The 19,378-nt window shown below is 42.4% G+C and overlaps 1 protein-coding gene across 1 annotated transcript; it reads right to left on the bottom strand.

Moving 5' to 3' along the window:
• Window positions 1-2,060: 2,060 nt before the first annotated feature.
• PLCXD1 (phosphatidylinositol specific phospholipase C X domain containing 1) lies at window positions 2,061-16,131 on the bottom strand (the record flags this gene model as incomplete). The annotated part of the gene is given in 7 exon segments (XM_079544456.1): window positions 2,061-2,120; window positions 2,122-2,372; window positions 2,981-3,164; window positions 7,592-7,747; window positions 8,931-9,059; window positions 11,510-11,646; window positions 15,979-16,131. Coding segments are annotated over 7 exon segments (1,029 nt in total). The 5' UTR covers window positions 16,091-16,131.
• Between the last annotated feature and the right edge of the window lie 3,247 nt (window positions 16,132-19,378).

Below are 19,378 nucleotides of genomic sequence, written 5' to 3'. Positions count from 1 at the left end.
TTAAGAAGACTGGAATTAAGCTAGTGGCCTGGATGCTGGAGAGTTTATTTCTTAACCTGTTGATGCTTTTGACACATTGTAGAAATGGACAGTGATTCAGAAAACTTTTGTTTGAAAACAACAGCTTTGAGCTTCATTCTGGCAGCAAGAGCAAGGATAGCAGTAATTTTTATGTTGGAATAGTCATTGACTCTGAACCTCAAATGTGGAATCACAGGATGGCATCTAAGTTAACCTTCAGGAAAATACTACATCACATAAAGACTTTAATCCCATTTTTCAGAATAAAATATTTGTTACAGACAAGGTGTCCCTTGGTCATCAAAAAATGAAAGCTACTGAAGAAAACACTATTGCCTGTATATAAATAATAGAGATATTTCCACGTATTCTGCTTGAATATTTACTTAAATAAATGCCATTTATTACTGCAGTGAAGCAGAAACAACACTGATGTGTATATTTAAGCAAGTAATAAAGTGAAAAGTGAGCTGTGAACATCTTCATCCACAATACCCGCTACTGTGTCAATTCTTACAGAAAAAACGTCAGTATTACAGAAAGGAGAAACAAAACTGCATTTCAGTCTTTAGTACACAAAAAAAGATTTATTAGGTAAAGAGACAAGACACTTGAAAGGTACAAAAGATAGGCAGAAAAACATTCTGAGTTAGAACAGCACTTCGCGCACGTGGCGGCTATTTAAAAAACCAAACTGAATGACTGCTCTATATGAAGTAAACACAAGTGAGATCAAGCATAAACAGCACTGTAAATAGGCATTTAGAAAGTCTTCTAACTAAGTGGAATGTTTGGTTTTCATTCCTACATAGTCTGCAATTGTGGGAGACTGCATGAAGAGGTAGCATCTTCGCCTTTCATCCCTATAAGTGAAAGGTAACTTTGATCTGGTATCAAGTAGCAATCCGTTTGGAAGTTAGGCAGCTACCTACTGCAAACACAACATCTTGCCAGACACTTCAACTCAATTTCTATGTGTAAAGTGCATATAAAAAGTGAGGTATGTTGATGACGCTGCATAGTAACTTCATACAATGCCTCTTTTTTGTTTTAGCCCTGATCTTTGTCCTTTCTCTTACCTTCATGATCATCTGTTATTGCACAGTTCATTTAAAAATTAGAAAAATAGAATTAATTTACATAAAACAGTGTTTAAGCAAGTAAAGAATACTTATCAAGAGGAAAAAACTATAGTACTACAAAAATATGTAAATAAAGGAACATCAGTCGTGAAACCTCACATAAGCATGACGATCCAATGATCTGTATTTTTAGAGCAGTCTGAGTTCAGACAGAAAGCAGACACATATGAAACTAATTTCTAATGTAAGAGGTGTTTTTGCAGCTCCTAATATAAAAACATTTTACTGCAGCAGACAAAACTGTCCATGGGTCTGGCTGTGGCAGAACTGGCATCGATGATAACAAGAACAAAGTGTTCTGTTACACATCTCTTAAAAATAGTAGGAATGTTGTGACTACCATGCTGGTGAAATGGTTCACAACTGATATTCAGCACATGATACAGCTAATACTAGATCTCCAGATTGATATACATATAGAGATTGTGGCAACTAAGAATATCAGTATCTTTGATAGGTTAAAAATTTTTTTTTCAATTGCTCACTTGTATATTCAATACAAACCATGAAAACAGCAAGTTAGTTTCACACTGATAAAATACTGAGAATTGGGGTTGCAAGTATGTGCAGAAAGAAAATAAAATCACAGAGTTATTTGTGCAGTTAGTGACATTTCTCCTTCTTGCTCATATATTAAATAGTTCTTGAGACTTTCAATATTTTCAGCTGCTACAGGATCTAAGCACCTCCCAAGTAAATTATGCCTATTCCACATTTCTATAATGATTTCAACAAGATCTTCCTGCTCTCCTTTTTCAAGAAAAGACTTTGAAAGCCTGATGATTTTGAGAGAGTTTTTCTTAATGAGCTTTTAAAAATCCCTGGTTTAAGTTAACCAGATCTTTGTGTAGTCTGGGATGTTTAAACCAGGAAATATTAAATGCACACAAAGTCCTTTCAGCTTTTCAAAGATTTTTTAAAGAGCTGCAAATGAAATGCTCTTTGTTCCAGACCCTTTGCTGGGACAGTGTAACTGAGGATTAATTTTGGCGTTAAGTTCTATCACATCTCTGACAAAATCATCATTTCCTATGAAGTCTCCAGCAATGATGTTAATACATTCTTTCTGTGGTCCTGGATACTGCTTCCTCACCCAGATTTTCAAGCATGGAAGACTCCGGAGTGTCATTGTCTTCAGTGATCCAAATGGGTGTACAAGAATGTACTTTAAATTTTCGGTGAGGTTAATCCCCGCAACGAAGAATGTTTCTGAAACAAAATATTGAAAAGTGACACATTAAATACTCCTCTGAGGACAGCAGAGACTGCTCAGCATTGCATTCACTCAAGGTCTGGTTCACTGGGAATCATTCACATGCTTAAGAATCTTTCCGTATTGTTTCATAGACCTAGAACTGTTTCAGGGGCTGTCTTCCTTTACGCTATTGTGTGCCATACTGCTTTTTCCTCATCCTTAGAGCTGTCTAAAGAAGTAAAAGCCAGCAAGTACTGGGCTCAGACAGTAGTCTCTTATGTGTGACAAGGCATTGACAGCCAGCTGGCTGTCCTGCAATGAGGAGAAAGGGCTTGTGCTCTTTTCCACATGATCCCATAGATGAAGGAGCTGCTGCAATGGTATAGCTTGTGTATGTACATACACTTGTGCACACGTTTACACAACCAGGTAATACAACGTGCAACGTTGCACTCACCCATGGCTGGGCAAGAGCACTCAGCAACATGTAAGTGCCTAGAGCGTGCAGCATGCACAACAGCATTCTATCCCTCAATGCTACGAGCTGCCAGTCAACTATTTCTATGTGGTTTGCACTACTGTACGTGCCCCTTGTCTCCTTCAAGTAGCCCCGTGTGGGTACCTGGACGGCCCATCCGCTTCATGGCTTCTAGAAACTGGATGAGAGCACGAGTGGTAGTTTTGTTTCCCCACCAGTATGGGATTGCAGGCCACAGCTCACAGTGCTTCAGCACTTCCAGATCTTCTTCATACGAGACTATAACCTGGTAGCCATGCTGCCACATGGTCCGCAGAGTCGGAACCACCTAAGGGAAGTTAAGTCCGGGTTGAAGTCAGCAGGAGCTACGAGCCAACAACATCAGCACCCCTGAAGTTCAGATATCAATGTGTGAAGTTGCCTTGATAGCGAGGCACAGATTTGGTTCAAATAATGCTGCTAAATGTACATCCAGACAAGCTGTTGGATGGGTTACAAGCTGAGCTTTTTTTTGCAAGAGGAGCTAGGAGGACAAAGGTCTACAGCCATCTACAGAAAAACACACAATGAAACAGGAATGGTTAGAGCAGCACTGCCACACAGATCCAAGTTTATCGCCAAAGCCATTCGTGAGAACTCAACTGTTCAGACTCAGTAAGAAAATACAAATCTTAGATGTTGATCTGACTTCTGTAAGGGGAAAAGTTTTGGAAATTGGGAAACCCCAGTCATTCTGAATTGAGAGAAGGAAAAACTCTTGGAAGAAAACCAGATTGTCTGACACAGGTCTGTTTAATTTAAATGTTTCAGTATGAAATTAAATTTTCCAGTCCCCAAAAGTTGTCATTGGACAGAGTTGATTGGACACCAGTTTTATTTATTCATTTATTTATTTGCAAACCCAGTATTTTAACAGACATTTTGGGTTTTTGCTGTGTTGCTTATCAAGTGGAAATGGTAGCTTCATGATGTTACAATTAACTTCTCACTTAAAATAAAAACCAAAGTGGAAACACTTTAATGCGAATCTTTGAAGAGAGCCAGAATGAACATAGAAATCCCTCTTGCTTCATCCATGAAAGAGAGTGTGAGCTCCAGTTAAATCAGAAAAATACCTCAAAATTAAGACTTAAACAACAAAACGAGCTACAAAATCTGTGACTGACAGAGGCCTATGCTTTACTGCAGCTGCCTTTCTAAAGCTCAAACCTCTTTAAAAAAAAAAAGAAAAAAGAAAAACACATCACCAGAAATGTAACATATGAGCACAGGTGCTTATTTTGCAAACAATGCAGAGATGAAACTGTAGACATCTGACAAAGGATCTTTAAACTCAAATAATTCAGATCAAAGGCAGTTACAATTTTAAACACAATATAATGTTGTCACACTGTGGTCTGTGCCAGTACTACAGATCTCTATTTACAGCTTCATAAGTGCTTTGACACTTACTTTCATTTGACACCAGAGCTGCAGTCTTGAAAGACAGTAGACATTAGATGATTTTAAAACAAGTGAGCAAGTATGAGGCTATGTGATGTTAAATCTGAATTCGTGATTCTGAAAAGGTTCCTCAGCCACCTAACTTGCAAAAGTGTCACCTACAGAAATGGCAGGATCCACTGTGCTGGTCACACACCCTCTGGAGATGAAAAGCATTCCTGGAGGAGGGCAATACTTGCCTTCACCCATCTCCTCTGCCCATTATCCCTCCCGCTGGAGGCAACATAGAAACATTCTTTTTCTTAGAATCACAGAATCACAGAATGGCCAGGGTTGGAAGGGACCTCAAGGATCATGAATCTCCGACCCCCTGCCACATGCAGGGCCACCAACCTCCCCATTTAATATTAGACCAGGCTGCCCAGGGCCCCATCCAACCTGGCCTTGAACACCTCCAGGGACGGGGCATCCACAACCTCTCTGGGCAGCCTGTTCCAGCACCTCACCACTCTCTCTGTAAAGAATTTCCCCCTGATATCCAACCTAAATCTTCCCTCCCTCAACTTCAAACCATTTCCCCTTGTCCTGCAGCTATCAACCCTTTCAAAGACTTGATTCCCCTCCTGTTTGTAGGCTCCCTTTGGGTACTGAAAGGCTGCAATGAGGTCACCCTGCAGCCTTCTTTTCTCCAGGCTGAACAAGCCCAGCTGCCTCAGCCTGTCTTCGCAGAGGAGGTGCTGCAGTCCCCTGATCATCTTCATGGCTCTCCTCTGGACTGTCTCCAACAGCTCTCTGTCTTTCTTGTACTGGGGGCTCCAAGCCTGGATGCAGCACTCCAGACGGGGCTTCACGAGGACAGAGTAGAGAGGGACAATTACCTTCCTGTTCCTGCTGGCCACCCCCTCTTCTGATGGAGCCAAGGATACCATTTGCTTTTTGTTGCTTTTCTTCTTCTTTTTTTTTTCCCATTTGCTTTTCTTCTTCAGTGACATGACCTCAGACTATCACCTTCCTTCAACAGACTACCAGCAACAACTTGTTCCTCTTGCAATTAATCACTTCTTTTTGTTTTGGAACTGGCCATGCGTCTGAAAACAAATTTGGTCATCCTCTCCAGTCTTGCTCTGCTCAGCCACTTACACACTCAAGATACATGAGAAAACAATCAAATGTTTTCACTCAGGTCCTCTGTTATTCTGTTGAGGCCTGAATTATCAGAAACCACTAATTTTGCTGAGAATTGTTCTATTTTAACTCTGCCATACAAGATGCTTTGAAATGGTAATACTCAGCCCTTACTGATCCACCAGCTTCAAAGGATTAATTCAAATCGCAAACAGGGTCATCATTATCCTGCACCCTCACATCTCCAGAGAAAACCCTCTGTGCCTGCGCATCTTTGAAATGTTAATTGTTTAACTGCTAAAAGCTCCCACACCTTGTCAAGAGAGGAAGCTAAAAATCTCGGCTTCTAAAATGTAGCAGTCAAATAATTTCCAATTATTAAAATTAAAGCTTTTCTAGAGGTTTGGGTGACCAAAAGCTTATTAGGCTGCCTGGAAGGTCAGCTCTAGCTACAGTGGAGGAAGGAAAGCCAAGGCCACTACTGTGGCCCCTCTCTGAAAGCAGCTGCTGGTGTCAGCACATTCCCAAGCGGACTAGTGATGCACAGAAACCCCTGCACCAACTTGTATCCTGTTGGCAGCTGTAGCAGAGAGCTCCTGATTTGGACTGATCTACCTTCTCCCCTCTCACCTGCCACCTCTGGCAGAAATCTCATGAAGCTCAGTAAAGGCAAATGCAGTGTCCTGAGCCTGGATGGAGTAATCCCACACACCAGGACAGATTGGGGACCCATGTGCGAGTCCACCGTGTCCAGCTGGAGCTTTCCCAGTACAAAAAAAAGACTCAGATGTGCTGAAGTGAATCCAGCAGCATGCAACCAAGGTGAGCAGGGGCTGGAAACTCAAATACAGGCTAAGAGCTGAGTCTGTTCAGCCTGAAGATGAATATGGACAGATCTCACTACTGTCTGCAAATACCTGATGGGTGGCTGTAGAAAAAAACAGAGGCAGCCGCTCCTCAGAAATGCATGCCAAAAGAATGAAAGTGAACACTCACAAGGTGCCACAGAAAAAATTCTGATTAGATATATGACAAACAAGTTTACTGCGAGAGTGGTCAAACTGGATCAAGCTGCCTAGAAAGGCTAAGGAATCTCTACCTGCAGAGCTATCTAAGAATGGACAGGATATGGCCCAACACGGCTTTGAAGTAGGTCTGGTCTGCCAGGTGGGGTTGAATTCCAGAGCTCACTTCCACCTAAGTTATATTATTCTGATGCTATAAATACCACCAAATGACTTATAATCATTGCTGAAAAGGAAGAAAAGGCATTCGTCTGAATTCTGTCAATAGAAGAAGGTAGTCATCTCCATCTAAAACTGAAAGCCCCTGCCATAGTCTGAACTTCATTTATAACAACACTTACTCACAAAAATCTGGCAGACTAGCAGATAGCAGCTGTATCCCTACTATGGTCCTACAAATCTACACATGTGACAGTCAAATTTAATTCCCTCCTCCACACTATGCTTTATCTACTCAAATTTATTAGATAAAGACCTATCCCTGATGCAGTAAATGCTACTTTTGCTAGGAGAAAAATACAAGAAAAGCAGAAAATAAAACTCTCAACCAAACACTTCACTGTGTCTTAGTTTCAGCTGGGATGGAATTGTTTTCTTCAGAGGGTCTGGTATGATGCTATGATTTTGATTCTAGAAGAAAAACAATGTTGATAATACACCAATGTTGATAGTTACCGCCAAGCAGTGTTGCATAGAGCCAAGGCCATTTTATCAGAAAGGCCCAAGGAGTTTGGAGGAGACAGAATTAGGACAGCTGACTTGCACTGGCCAAAAGGATATTCCATACCATATGACATCATGTGGAAGGAGTTTTGAAGGGGGAAAAAGTTCATCTCTCTTTTGGTGCTCAGGGAGCCAGCTGGCTGTTGGTCAGGGGAGTGGCAAGCAACTGCTTGTGCATCACTTGTTATATACATTCATATATAGATAGATACAGATATTCATAACTATTGTCTTTTCCCTTTTCTCTGTCTTAGTAAATAGCTTTATCTCAACCCATGAGTTCTACTTTTCTTTTTTCCATATTCTCTTCCCCATCCCACTGGGAAGGGGGGGAGTGAGCAAATGACTGCATGGTGCTCAGCCACCTGCAGGGTTAAAAACCACAACACACTGTAATACATCATCCCTTAAAAGAAACAGAGAAAGATCTCATACTTACATTTCTTGGACACAATTTACACTGGAAAATGTGTTTTATACACCTAATAAGATGACAGTGAAGTTTCTTGGTTAATCCATCAAAATTCCTGCAGGCCAAGATAACAACTTCCTGAGGATGAGTTTCCAACCACTTTAATACTTCCCACAGAATATCCTATAAGAGAGAGTCAAGGCAACTTAGAAAATCATGCTACGCAGAGAAAAGGAAATAAAACTTTTCCATTAATGAAACCATTGACAGCTGGATAAAACCACAACCACTGTAATAAAAAAATCCATGTAGGTTTTCAGAGTATGAACATCTGGTAGCCCACAAGGTGCTTCAGAGAGAAAAGCCAGAAAAACCTACTTTCTGCAGGTTTGTGCTGATTTACTCTGGCTGTGGGCCTAGCACACTACATTTAATAGCTTTGTATTTTGGTAATACCCATCAATCTCCTTGCAGGCAGATTATCAGTAAACCCATCTTCCCAATCTTCTTCAAGGACAAACACAATGTTGGTGGCAAACTGGAAAATAAGGAAAACTCTGTGCTTGCTTAAACACGACAGGATCTGTTTTCCCCATTTGTTACAGGCAATGACGACTTCTTGGAGATCACACATAATTAGCAGAGTAAACAGGCACTACATCTAACTATCCTCTTGAACGTGCCAATCATCATGACATAAAAGGTTCAAATGATAAATACGAAACCAAGGCTTAGCCAGTCAGGCTACAAACAAAAGCTGCTTTAGCTGGCTGTGCACTCCCCTGTGCCTGGCTATACAGATTTCACCAAATGCAAAGACAACGTAAACTGGTCCACAGTGAGACAGCACAGGCAAAAGAGCAACTTCACATTACAGTCTTCATAGGATCTGACAGTACTTTAATAATGGGACACAGACTTGAGTCTTGCAGTGAAACACTTATTCCTATTCCCTCCCCCCCCCCAAAAAAAAAAGCTTCTGTGATTTAGTAGGCTCTTAATACTTTCTTTTTAGTAACGTCTGCCTGTACTGGGGAAATATGACTGCCCCGGATAATAGCATCCTTGGACTACACAAGATAAACCCCAGAAACATAAGGCACTTGGTGGGGCATAGGTGGTAGAGAACAAGGCACAGCAGTTCCAGTTTGAGGATAAGAAACTGATCAACATTGAAACCTTAATTACAACTGCTGAAACTAGCTCAGTAACCAGCCTTGCCAACTTTCTCTAGTTCAAAGTCCTCCCATTAGGAAAACAAATAACCTATTCAGAAAACCTTGGGGAAGCATTTTCAGATGTGGATGGCCTTTGCATAAAATAAGCAGCACTATGTGTATAGCCATTCCAAAGACAAGGACAATACCTGTACAGTAACTGTTGTGTATACCATATGCACGAAATACAGATTCATAGATGGATCGCCAGCCTTGTGGGCAATCCTAAAATCCAAATATCTAACACCGGCCTCAAGTTGCTCCGTCACGGTTAGCACCTGGAGAGTTAAACAGAAGACAAAGGTCCTGAGAATTTGAAAGGGGTTTGTTCCTTTAGATCAGATAACTGGAAAAGGTGTACCAAATTCGCCCTACCATTTCCACATCTTTCTTCTTTAAAATGGCACTGTAAGGTACGAAGTCATAACTTTAAATTATTCTACTATCTAACAAGAGGATCCTGATTTCCCTGTGGAATATACTCCAGATACAGGCTAGATTAGTTTCAGACCTCTGCATTTGTTGTCTTCTCAAAGTTAAAAGATCCATTAACCTGCGCATAAATACGCAATCTCTGTTCACAAGGCTATTTGTATGAACAAATCTTGCAGGATCAGCACCTCAGAAACTCTGTATTTATTTTATTAGATCAAAGACTTTACCATGGTTGTCTCTATGGACCTCACTCATCCTCAGTGGAAGGAAAAACAAAAATAGAAAAAAGTACTGGCTATTGTTCTCTTCTTAGGATAAAGTCTCTTTAAAAATTTGAATTAACTCGCAGAAGCCCTACAAACAGGCCTTCTTCTGTCTTGGATTTATCTCCATCTAGCTTTGAGAGCTACACGGGACAGGTTACAGAGCTGAGTCTGGGGCAACATGTCCCAAATGACACATCTCCTATATTTATCACTGTCCTCTTTCACTAAGAGAGAATAATCAAATGAATTTAATACATTGAAATCCTACTTTGTCTCAGTTCAACCTGCTTGCATGGACAACACTATTAGGTTTCAGAAAAAAAAAAATAGATTGTACTAATTTAAGTCAGATAGGATTCAATTAAAGCAAAACCAGTGCAAGGTGTTGTGCCTAATAACCAGTTTTGTTAGTGCTGGGACAGAAATTAAGACTTCTGGCAGGATGTTCACCCTGCCTAGCTCTAGACGTCCACCTCTATGCTCCTGGAGGGGAATTCAATCTGAGCTGCACATGCCTTCAAGTGCTGAGGATCACAGGAGCTGCCAGCATCATCCTCCACACTGCTTGGTCTCCTCAAGGCTGGAGAAGCCAAAGGAGTGATCCATGCCCAAGACTGGCTTCCACATGGGGTGCAGAAAATGTATGGCTGTAGGTCATATGTAACCTTTGTGGCCAGAAAGTGCACCAGACTGATTAATTGCTGTGAACTGCCCTTTGGACAAATTTCTTTCTTTCTACCAACTGACTGGGAAAACTAGAAAGATTAATCCCCCTAATTAGTCACTTGGATTTGCATACTAAATCAGACAGCACAACTATTGCCTCCAAGTGCAAAAAAGAGGATGTTTTGCAAAGCAGTGCAACTCAGCACAGCTATCTCACACCTGACATCCAGGTTGAGAGCTGACGTCAGCCATTGCATAGGAAAGATATGGGCCTCCAGGCTGACACACATAAGAGCCAGGGCTGGGGCTTGGCATAGGGCCATCCAGGAACGTGCGGGTCCTGCCAGCAGCAGGATGCCTCGGTCACTGCTCCAGATACCAAGGGACAGAGTCACCTTCCTGCAGGGACGACCTGGCACTAAAGAGGATAGGCCTGCAGCCAGGTCTTCCCCATCTGCCAGGTCACCTCCCACTCAGCAAGCTAGGCTCCGACCAGAAAATGACTGTAATGATGTATGGAGCTTGTTTATCTCCGTAAAGACCTTGTCCACCAGCAACTGGCAGGTGAGGAGGCATCTGAATTGGCATGAACTCCAAAGTTAAAAAAAAAATGGTTCAAGAAAAGATAAGCAAGGAAGCCTAAGGATAATTATTGCCACTTCTCAATTATTCAGTTTTAAGTCACTACTAATGAACTACTCCTTCAAAAAGAACGAAAGTGAAAAGATTTCTGGTGCCTCTTTGATGACATGAAAGTCCGTTCTTCAGAAAAATCTTCAAAAGTGCTAACTTAAACTATGATCCCCAATTTCATCTTTAGCATACATTGGTGGGGAACAGCAGGAGATAACTGCTAGCTTAAAATTCAGTTGTTTTATAAAAATGAAATAAACCTTAAGTGAAGTGTCAGACCTTCATTCTCTTAATCTTTAAAGTCCCCTCAAATGACATTTTTGCCTTTGCAGGTCGCTGAAATATTTACACAATAAAGCAGTGCAAAACAGGCACTTCACACAACAGTGACAATAAAAAGGACATTGCTTTCTGAGTTAAGTGCAAGAAAAGAAAAACCCTTCTACTAACTTATTTTGATTAGGGTAATACTAAATGTTAATAATAACAATAAGAAAACTGTAAGGAAGATGAATTTCTAGCAGTCAATTTTAAGCAACAACTTTGTGAATCCTCCCTGTCCAAGCTGAACGACTTCTCCCTACAAATGAAGATCTGGTACCCACAGCACTGGTACTTCATGACAGCTGCTGGCTGTTCTCTCATTGCCTTATGGGAGAACAGGACCACACTTTGCACTTCAGCACAACATTCAAATGTGTTCAGGCTTGAGAACATCAGACATTTACCTGTGTTATGGACCACTTCATAATAATAGGGCGTACAATGCAGGGCATACATTTATTTAAAAACTTCACCAGCTTGGAGTCATTGCCACTAACAGCAGAGTTCTTATCCAAGCAGTAGGTCATAGTGTCATGACTACCTGCAGAATAGAAAAATAAACAGAGAAAACATGTCATTTCTTAATGACTCAAGCACCACAATGCATGACTGCATTTCACACACACACCTGACTTTCCTCTTCATTTACAAAACAAACATTTGTTGCCTGACAGCTTATGCAGTTATGGCATAAAGGTGAGCTCCTACAGAGCTCACTTACCTGGTCTTATCAGAGTGAAATCCACATAAAAGGATGGCACTGCAACTTTTCAGTATTTTTCATTAAAGCAGATCCCACTTAAACTACATATCACTGTTGATATCTGATACATGATATCCTCATACCGCATTAAAACAGCCCATTTCAATGAGTGTCTTCCACCAAAACAAGTATCTTGTTGTGAACGCTCTCTTTTTTGGAGAAATAAACAGCTCACAGAATCACCAAGGTTGGAAAAGACCTTAAAGATCATCCAGTCCAAACATCATCAATAATACTCTCTAAACCATGTCCCCCAACACAAAATCCAAACGTTCCTTGAATATAGAAGAGCACAGAACAGAATATAGACAAGGAATGTACCAAGATCATAAGTCCAGCTGCCCGATCAACATGTCTCTTTAACACTGACAGCCATGGGGCATCAATTACCTCTCTAGAAAACCTATTCCAGTGTTTGACCACCCTTACAGTAAATAAATGCCTCCTAATGCCCAGCCTGACTCTGAAGCCTTAAATCTGAAATACTTCTTGTCATAAAGATTCATTTACATATGATACAACTTACAACACCTTCAGGACAGGCAGTCAGTGATCTTGCTAGCTCTTTCTGTTCTATTATTTCTTCTCATTTCGTAAAGCATCAATAAGAACAGCTAAAACTTGATGCCCTGATTTGCTGGGATCTTTACAGGGTATCTGCAAGGAATTTGCAAATCTTTTTTTTTTTTTTTTTTTAATCCTCTGTTGAACAAAGCAATCACAGATGCTTGAAACCAGCTTCTTAAAAGGTCAGTCTAAACTGGTGCCAGTGGCAATGCTTCTAGTAGCCAAAGCGAAAGGACAAGATCATATCTGAAATAAAGAAAATTCTTTGAAACACTCAATAATAGAACAAGACAACAAACTGTTGTTCACCTTTTGAAATCCAGTTTATGTCTATATTTTCCTGCTTTAAATGACCCAACCAAGGTTATCACAGATGGAGGTTGGCAATGAGGACATTCAATCAAAAGAGTTTGTTTTAAAAGATGTATGAATCAAACCATCAAATATCCATGGATGAAATCCAAGTCTAAGAGAAGTGAACATGATTCCATCAATGGGTGTTGCATCTGCTGATGTCATTATCATGGATAATAACTTTTCATTTAGGTGTCTTCATGTGACATCACTAAGTTAAAACGAAGAAGGATATACCCACAATACAGCAAGTTTGATTCAAAGATAGCAAGATAGCACAAATCCAGGCAGCTTCAAAGCTTTAAACAACTCTTGTCCTGAACCTGGTGCAACACAGTGCCAACTGCTAAGAGTTGCATCTGTCTCCTTGTCACATGTTCAGAAATCACATTCTCAAGTTTCTTTCTTGCATGCCTTGTTATCTTCTCTATCTGAGATGAGCCCAGTCATCTCATAACCCTTAGGTTACGACACGTTTATCATGCCCTAATGACCGGAGGGCAAGGCTGCCTTCTGTGGGGAGATGAGTAAGCTCCTGTTTCCAAATTGGGTTTCCTTCAGACATCGCTCCCTCTGAAAACCTGCTAGAGCTGTCTTGACCTCGTTGGTCTTGTTTTGTTCTATTCTGATCTGGGCTAGACCAGTTTAGTAGGTCAGCTGGAGAATAAGCTTTCTTCCAAGCTACATGAGCTGCAGTGCACAGTAAAATCATCCAGTAGTGTTTGTTGAAATTGACTTGTCTTAGAATTAAAGAATAACCTGAGTTGGAAGGAACCCACAGGGATCAGCAACTCCAACTCCTAGCTACACATAGAACCAGCCAAAATTCAAACCCTATGTCTCACAGTGTTGTCTAAATGCTTCTTGAACTCTGGCAGGTTGGGGCCAGGACCACTGCCCTGCAGAGCCTGTTCCAATGTCCAACTACCCTCTCAGTGAAGAAACTTCTCCTAATACCCAGCTCGATACTCTCCGACACAGCTCCATCATTCTTTCATTCTTTTCTTCTTGCCTGTCCACTGTGAAAACAACAAACATTCACGAGAATACCAAGATCACTGTTAGGAGAAGAGTCAAGAAGTCAAAAGCACACATCGAGTTCTCAGCATTTTTAGCAAGAAACACCACTGCGAAAGCCCTTTAGAAGTAACATGGTTACTTTCATATCAAGGAACACTGATTTTTTAATGATTTTTGCAAGAGGAACAATATATAAAAATAAATTAAAAAAAGAATTACTTATCTTCTATCATAAGATAGATACTTATTTTCTTATCTTGTTGCTCTACCTCCTGGTTGCCTCCTGTCATGGAGTGACAGCTTCAGTAGACAAAGAAAGAGCAACTGATATAATCTACCTGGAATTCTACAAGACCTTTGATAGGTTTCACATAACATTTTTTGTTTCTAAAGTGGAAAGATAAGAATTTGAAGGGTAGACTATTCAACAGAGAATGAATTATTTGAATGCTCGTGATCAGAGGGCCGCGGTCAAAGACTGTCCAGGTGGATGTCAGTAACAAGCTATGTCCCCCAGGGGTCTGCACTGGGACTGATGCTCTTCAAGATTTATATCAACAATCAGGACAGTGGGATCAAGCACACCCTCAGCAAGTTTACTGACATCAACTTGAGTTGTGTGGTTAACAGATCAGAAGAAAGAGATGCCAACCAAAGAGACCTGGACAGACTTGAAAAATAGGCCCACAAGAACCTAACGAGGTTCAACAAGGCCAAGCACTGCACTTAGGTTAGTGCAATCCCAGGTACGATAGAGACTGGGAGAAGAACAGAAGAACTGGAGAGCAGCCCCTTGGAGAATGGCTTACAGTGGTGGACAAAAAGCTGCACATGAGACAGTAATGTGTGCTTGTAGCTCAGAAGGGCAACTGTATTTGGGACTGTATCAGAAGACTGATGGCCAGCAGAGAAAGGGAAGACATTGTCCCGCTCTACTCTGCCTTTTTTAGACCCCATCTGCAGCTCTGTGTCCAGGCCTGGGGCCCCAGCACAAGAAAAACATGAAAGTGTTGGAGTGGGTCAAGAGAAGGGCCACAAAGATGATCAGAGGGCTGATTCACCTCTCCTATGAAGACAGGCTGAGGCAGCAAGTCTTGTTCAGCCTGGAGAAGAAAAAGCTCCCAGGAGACCTCACTGTGGCTTTCTAGCACTTCAAAGGAGCTTATAACAAGGAGGAAGACTGACTTTTCACATAAGCAGATAATGATAGGACCAGGGAATGGATTTAAACTAGAAGAGGGAAAAATTTTATTGGATACTAGGAAGAAATTTTCACTCAGAGCATGGTGAGGCGCTGGCACAGCTGCCCAGAGAAGCTGTGGTGCCCCATCCCTTCAGCACCCATGTTGGATGGGGTGGTTGGATGGGGCCCTGGGCAGCCTGAGCTGGAGGGGGAGCAGCCCTGCCTACAGCAAAGCACTCAAGAGCTAACAGTCCTCCAGCCAGCAGTCTTCCCTCAAGCCAGTGAAAGCAGGTTCTCCTAAAATCTCTTTAGACAGAATGAGGAAAAAAAATCTGTTCAAGACAGCAGAGAGCAATGACCAAAAAATAATAATATTTTTTAAAAAAGCTGTTTTAATAAGCAAGTCTGATTGTAGCGCCAATGAAGATACCAGCTATAATGCAACTATATTTACCCATAATTGGATACATCTAGTTTTCAGAAACAGGGACCAGCAGCTATGCAGTAAAGTCCTTATCTACATTAACAAAAACAAATACATTAACTCCAAGTCCCCACCCTCCTTCCTTCTTCTCTTTTTTTTTTTTCCCTCCCATAACTTCCCAGCCTCTTTTAAACAGTGCAAAGAAACAATAAGCTGAAATGTTGTCTTCTTTTGGAGTCATTTTAATTAGAAAAAAAAGTGTTAATAACACATTAGAAAATTCCACCGTAGCCAAAATAAAGAAATGCTCAGATTATTAACACTAATCTGACATGATGATGCATACACATCCTGCACATCTTGATGCTACAGAAGTCCCTTCCCTTAAGATCTTCTCCCTCCCCTCTAAGAAAAACTCCAAAATACTCCCCCTGGCCCTTCTGCCTGCCACAGACCCAAATGGAAAAAAAAAACCAGCCTTCATGAAATAAAACAAGCAGGATGTTCCAGTGCTTAAATGACATGACTTAAAAAACAGCAGAGAACAAAAGTTAATCTTTACCTGGAAGAGATAAGTTAAAGAGGGGAGTATCCCAAAGCTTTTCTGGTAATTTTGACATCCACTGAGCATTTTCATGGCACACATGAATGGAGGTTTGCAAAGGGCCTTCCATCAGTACTGTCCTAAGACTTCATAGACTGTCCTGGGAGGGAAAAAAAAAAAAAAAAAAGAAAGAAAAAAAAAAGAAGATTTGTTAAATTATTTCACAACGCCATTGGACCTGTGCAGAATGCATTTATTCCTGCTATAAAACAACAAGCTTTCAAAAAGGTCATGACCTTTGCAGTCACAAAACTCACTGCTTTAGACGACACTCTCCCAATGTGATGCCACAGGTACATTCTGGCTTCAAGCTGGCAAACCAACCAACTGGAAGAAGAATGGAGCCAAAGCAAACAAGGCTCTGATGGTGTGGAAAAATGATTATCTACAGAGGCTACTACAACATCATGAGGGGCAGCCCATTTCCAGTGGGAAAAAATGTCTACTTCCTGAATCCTTGACAGAAGGAGGACTGAGTCTGCTGCCCACAGGGCCCTAGGGATCACAAAGCACCACACCAGCTGCCAGACCAATGCCTTTATGGCAAGTCCTCATTTTTTCTGTTGAACAACGGATTTTCACATCAAGATGAGTCTTGGGGTCAAAGGGGAAAACTTCCATCTTCTTATTCTGTTTTGAGAAGATCTCTTGACGTCTGCTCTTATCATCCCTATGGAGCCCATGATTATGAGAACTTCAGCTGGTCAGACTTTCCAGAAAGCTACTCTGGAAGTGTTCTTCTTGAACATGGATCTCTCCAGGATCTTCTGAAAAGTTTGCAATGGTCAGGAGTGCCAGCAGATGAACTCCAGCTGAGAAATCATACTAACCCTCACTTGAGCACACTAGAGTTAATCTGCTTATTTTTCACTTTGTGTTCTCTTGAACAATGCAAAACATGAAGACAAGCTCCCTATGCCATTTTTTCTTTTCTTTATAAGATGTTGCTTAAAGTTCAGGTGATGTTTGTAAAGATAAAAGCCTTCCTTTGTTTCACTCATTTCAAGGGTCTTTCTTACCCAGCTAGGTAGTGGAACACTTTTTAGATCACGGCACAGTGACTACCTGTGATAACATCCCACCTTCCTTTTTCCTTCTTTCTTAAAAAGTTGGCACTGTGAACATTTCCTTCTTTTCTGCTGCAGATGCAGCAGTCAGATAAATACCATGCAGCTTTTGTGCTGTGCCAGCCTTCCTGACTTATCTTTATTCCTTCTTGCCATATCTCTGCATATTCATTCCTGAGATTGCTTCTCCCCAGCATATTCTTCATGTTGTCTGGGGAGATTGTTGGTTCTTCAGGATTTACAAGTGAGCAATGCTATTTTTATGAAGAACTCGTGGTTTCCTTAAACACTGTGCAATAAATTTTTTCAGCAGCCACGTGAGGTCATCTGGAAGGTAATGTCAGCAATTACATCACTAAGTTCCATGTACACATCACCTATAACAGACAGTCTGCTTTTACATCTGATGATGCATGTAGCATTGCTCACCCAGCCAGCCAGCTGCACAGTCGGTAGGGCCTTGGATCAGTCCAACCGAGTTCCTGCAGCCCAGCTGAGATACTGACAATATCACAGCGTTGGAGGGAAAAGCACAGTGATATTGCCCTAGCGTCCTACATGTAATCTGGGATTTTTCCCTTTGGCTCACCCAGCCTTTGTTTCCCACTAACCTTTCAATGAGCCAAACTTACTAAAGGCTAGAAACCAGCGCTTATCAACACTTTTCAGCAGAGGTTTTCTGCCATGTTCACTCCCTATGGAAGCTGACCATTGGCCTCCAGATGGCACAAGCTGCTGCCGCTACCCTGACCATGGTGGGACAACAAGCCCTCTTGGGCTTGGGGAAGCCAGTGGGGAGCAGAAATCGCAAGACTGAGCTAATGAAAAGAGATCAAACCAGGTTTTGGCTGTGTTCCTGCAGAACACAAGCCCGAGATGCTCATATCACTACCTCCTAACTCAGTTGCCACCTCATGGTTAGGATGCAGCATGTTCTTTAAGGCAAAACCAAGGCTTGCCTGGAAGAGTGAAACTCCAACAGCTAGCTACCGCTTTTCATAAGTAAATCTCAAACTCCGCAAAGGAGAGCAGTGCCTTTATTCCCACCTCCCCGCCCAGGAACCTGACGGAGAAGCCATCCTCTGCACGCTGCTGCCACGACGAATCACCCTCAATCCCCACGAGCTCCCTCCCGCTTTCTAACCTAATCGTGTAACGCAGCTTAATTACAACGCGAGGATTCTGCCGGGACGCAGACAACAAGCAAGCAGTAAGGCTGAAATACGCCAAGAGCTTCGGGTGGCATCGCCCCGGGATGCCCCCAGCACGGCAGAGGGGCCGGGTGTACCAGGGACCCGACGGCCAAACGCTGCAAAAAGCCGCCAGGAAAACGAGATTGGCGAACGTCGGATGACATAATTAAAGCATTGGCTGCAGCCTAACCGGGAGCAAACCAACGCCACGGTAATTACACGACAGATTTTCATGTGAATTACACTGATTGCAACGACGAGGACTGAACTCCCAGGTGGAAAGGAGGAAAACAAAACCGAAAAACACCGCACGGCGTTACAGCACCCTCTACTTGCACCCTGCCATCTCACCGCGGGCAGCCAGACTCCCCCCCCTCTCCGCTCCCGCCTTACCCACCCGGAGCAGCCGCCTCTCCTCCATCCCAGCTCCTCGGGGCACCCGGGCAGGACCCAAAGGGGAAGAGGCCCGACCCCACCCCTCCCGGCTCCGGGCGGCCGGTTTGGGAAGGTGCCGGGGCGGGAGGAGCCACTCCGAGCGCCGGTGGGACGCTCAGCGGGCTGAGAGCGTACTGCTGCAGGAGGGAAGGAGCGCCTGCGGACAGCCTTCAACCGCCCTGCAGCTGCACTGGAAACCTACCAGCTCCAAAACAGCTCGAATGTGTATGAGTAGTTCGTTAACTGCCCGCTTTGTCCAACAGGCAAAAGAACGAATAAAGAGAACAAACTCTTTCTCTACTGTAGGACAGATTTCCAAATGGGTCACCAGCTGCTGTGCTGGGCCTCTTAATGCAAGGGTATCTTTTCCAGGTGTTTCTTTTCCACCATCTCATTTTAGTGGAGCAAACCTTGCAGTGGCGACAGCAGCCAGACTGGGTTAACGTTTCAGATGAGCAAGCCAAACCCTTAGTGAGTCCCAGGGCAGCACGGCTGCTGAGGATTCACAGCAGTGTCACAGCTCACACTGTTGCCCATTGATAAGTCTCTTCGGCAGATACAGAATAGACCTGTGACTGGTTGTAAAGCTAAGCACAAAAAGAGCACCAAGAGGGATGAAATAGAGCAACAGAGAGGGTAATCAAATGCTGTTTAAATGCTGGG

Source organism: Tetrao urogallus, assembly GCF_951394365.1.
Source record: "Tetrao urogallus genome assembly, chromosome: 1".
In the NCBI taxonomy this organism is placed as follows: domain Eukaryota; kingdom Metazoa; phylum Chordata; class Aves; order Galliformes; family Phasianidae; genus Tetrao; species Tetrao urogallus.
Note: the sequence above shows the minus strand (reverse complement) of the source record. Positions and strands in the feature narration are given on the sequence as shown.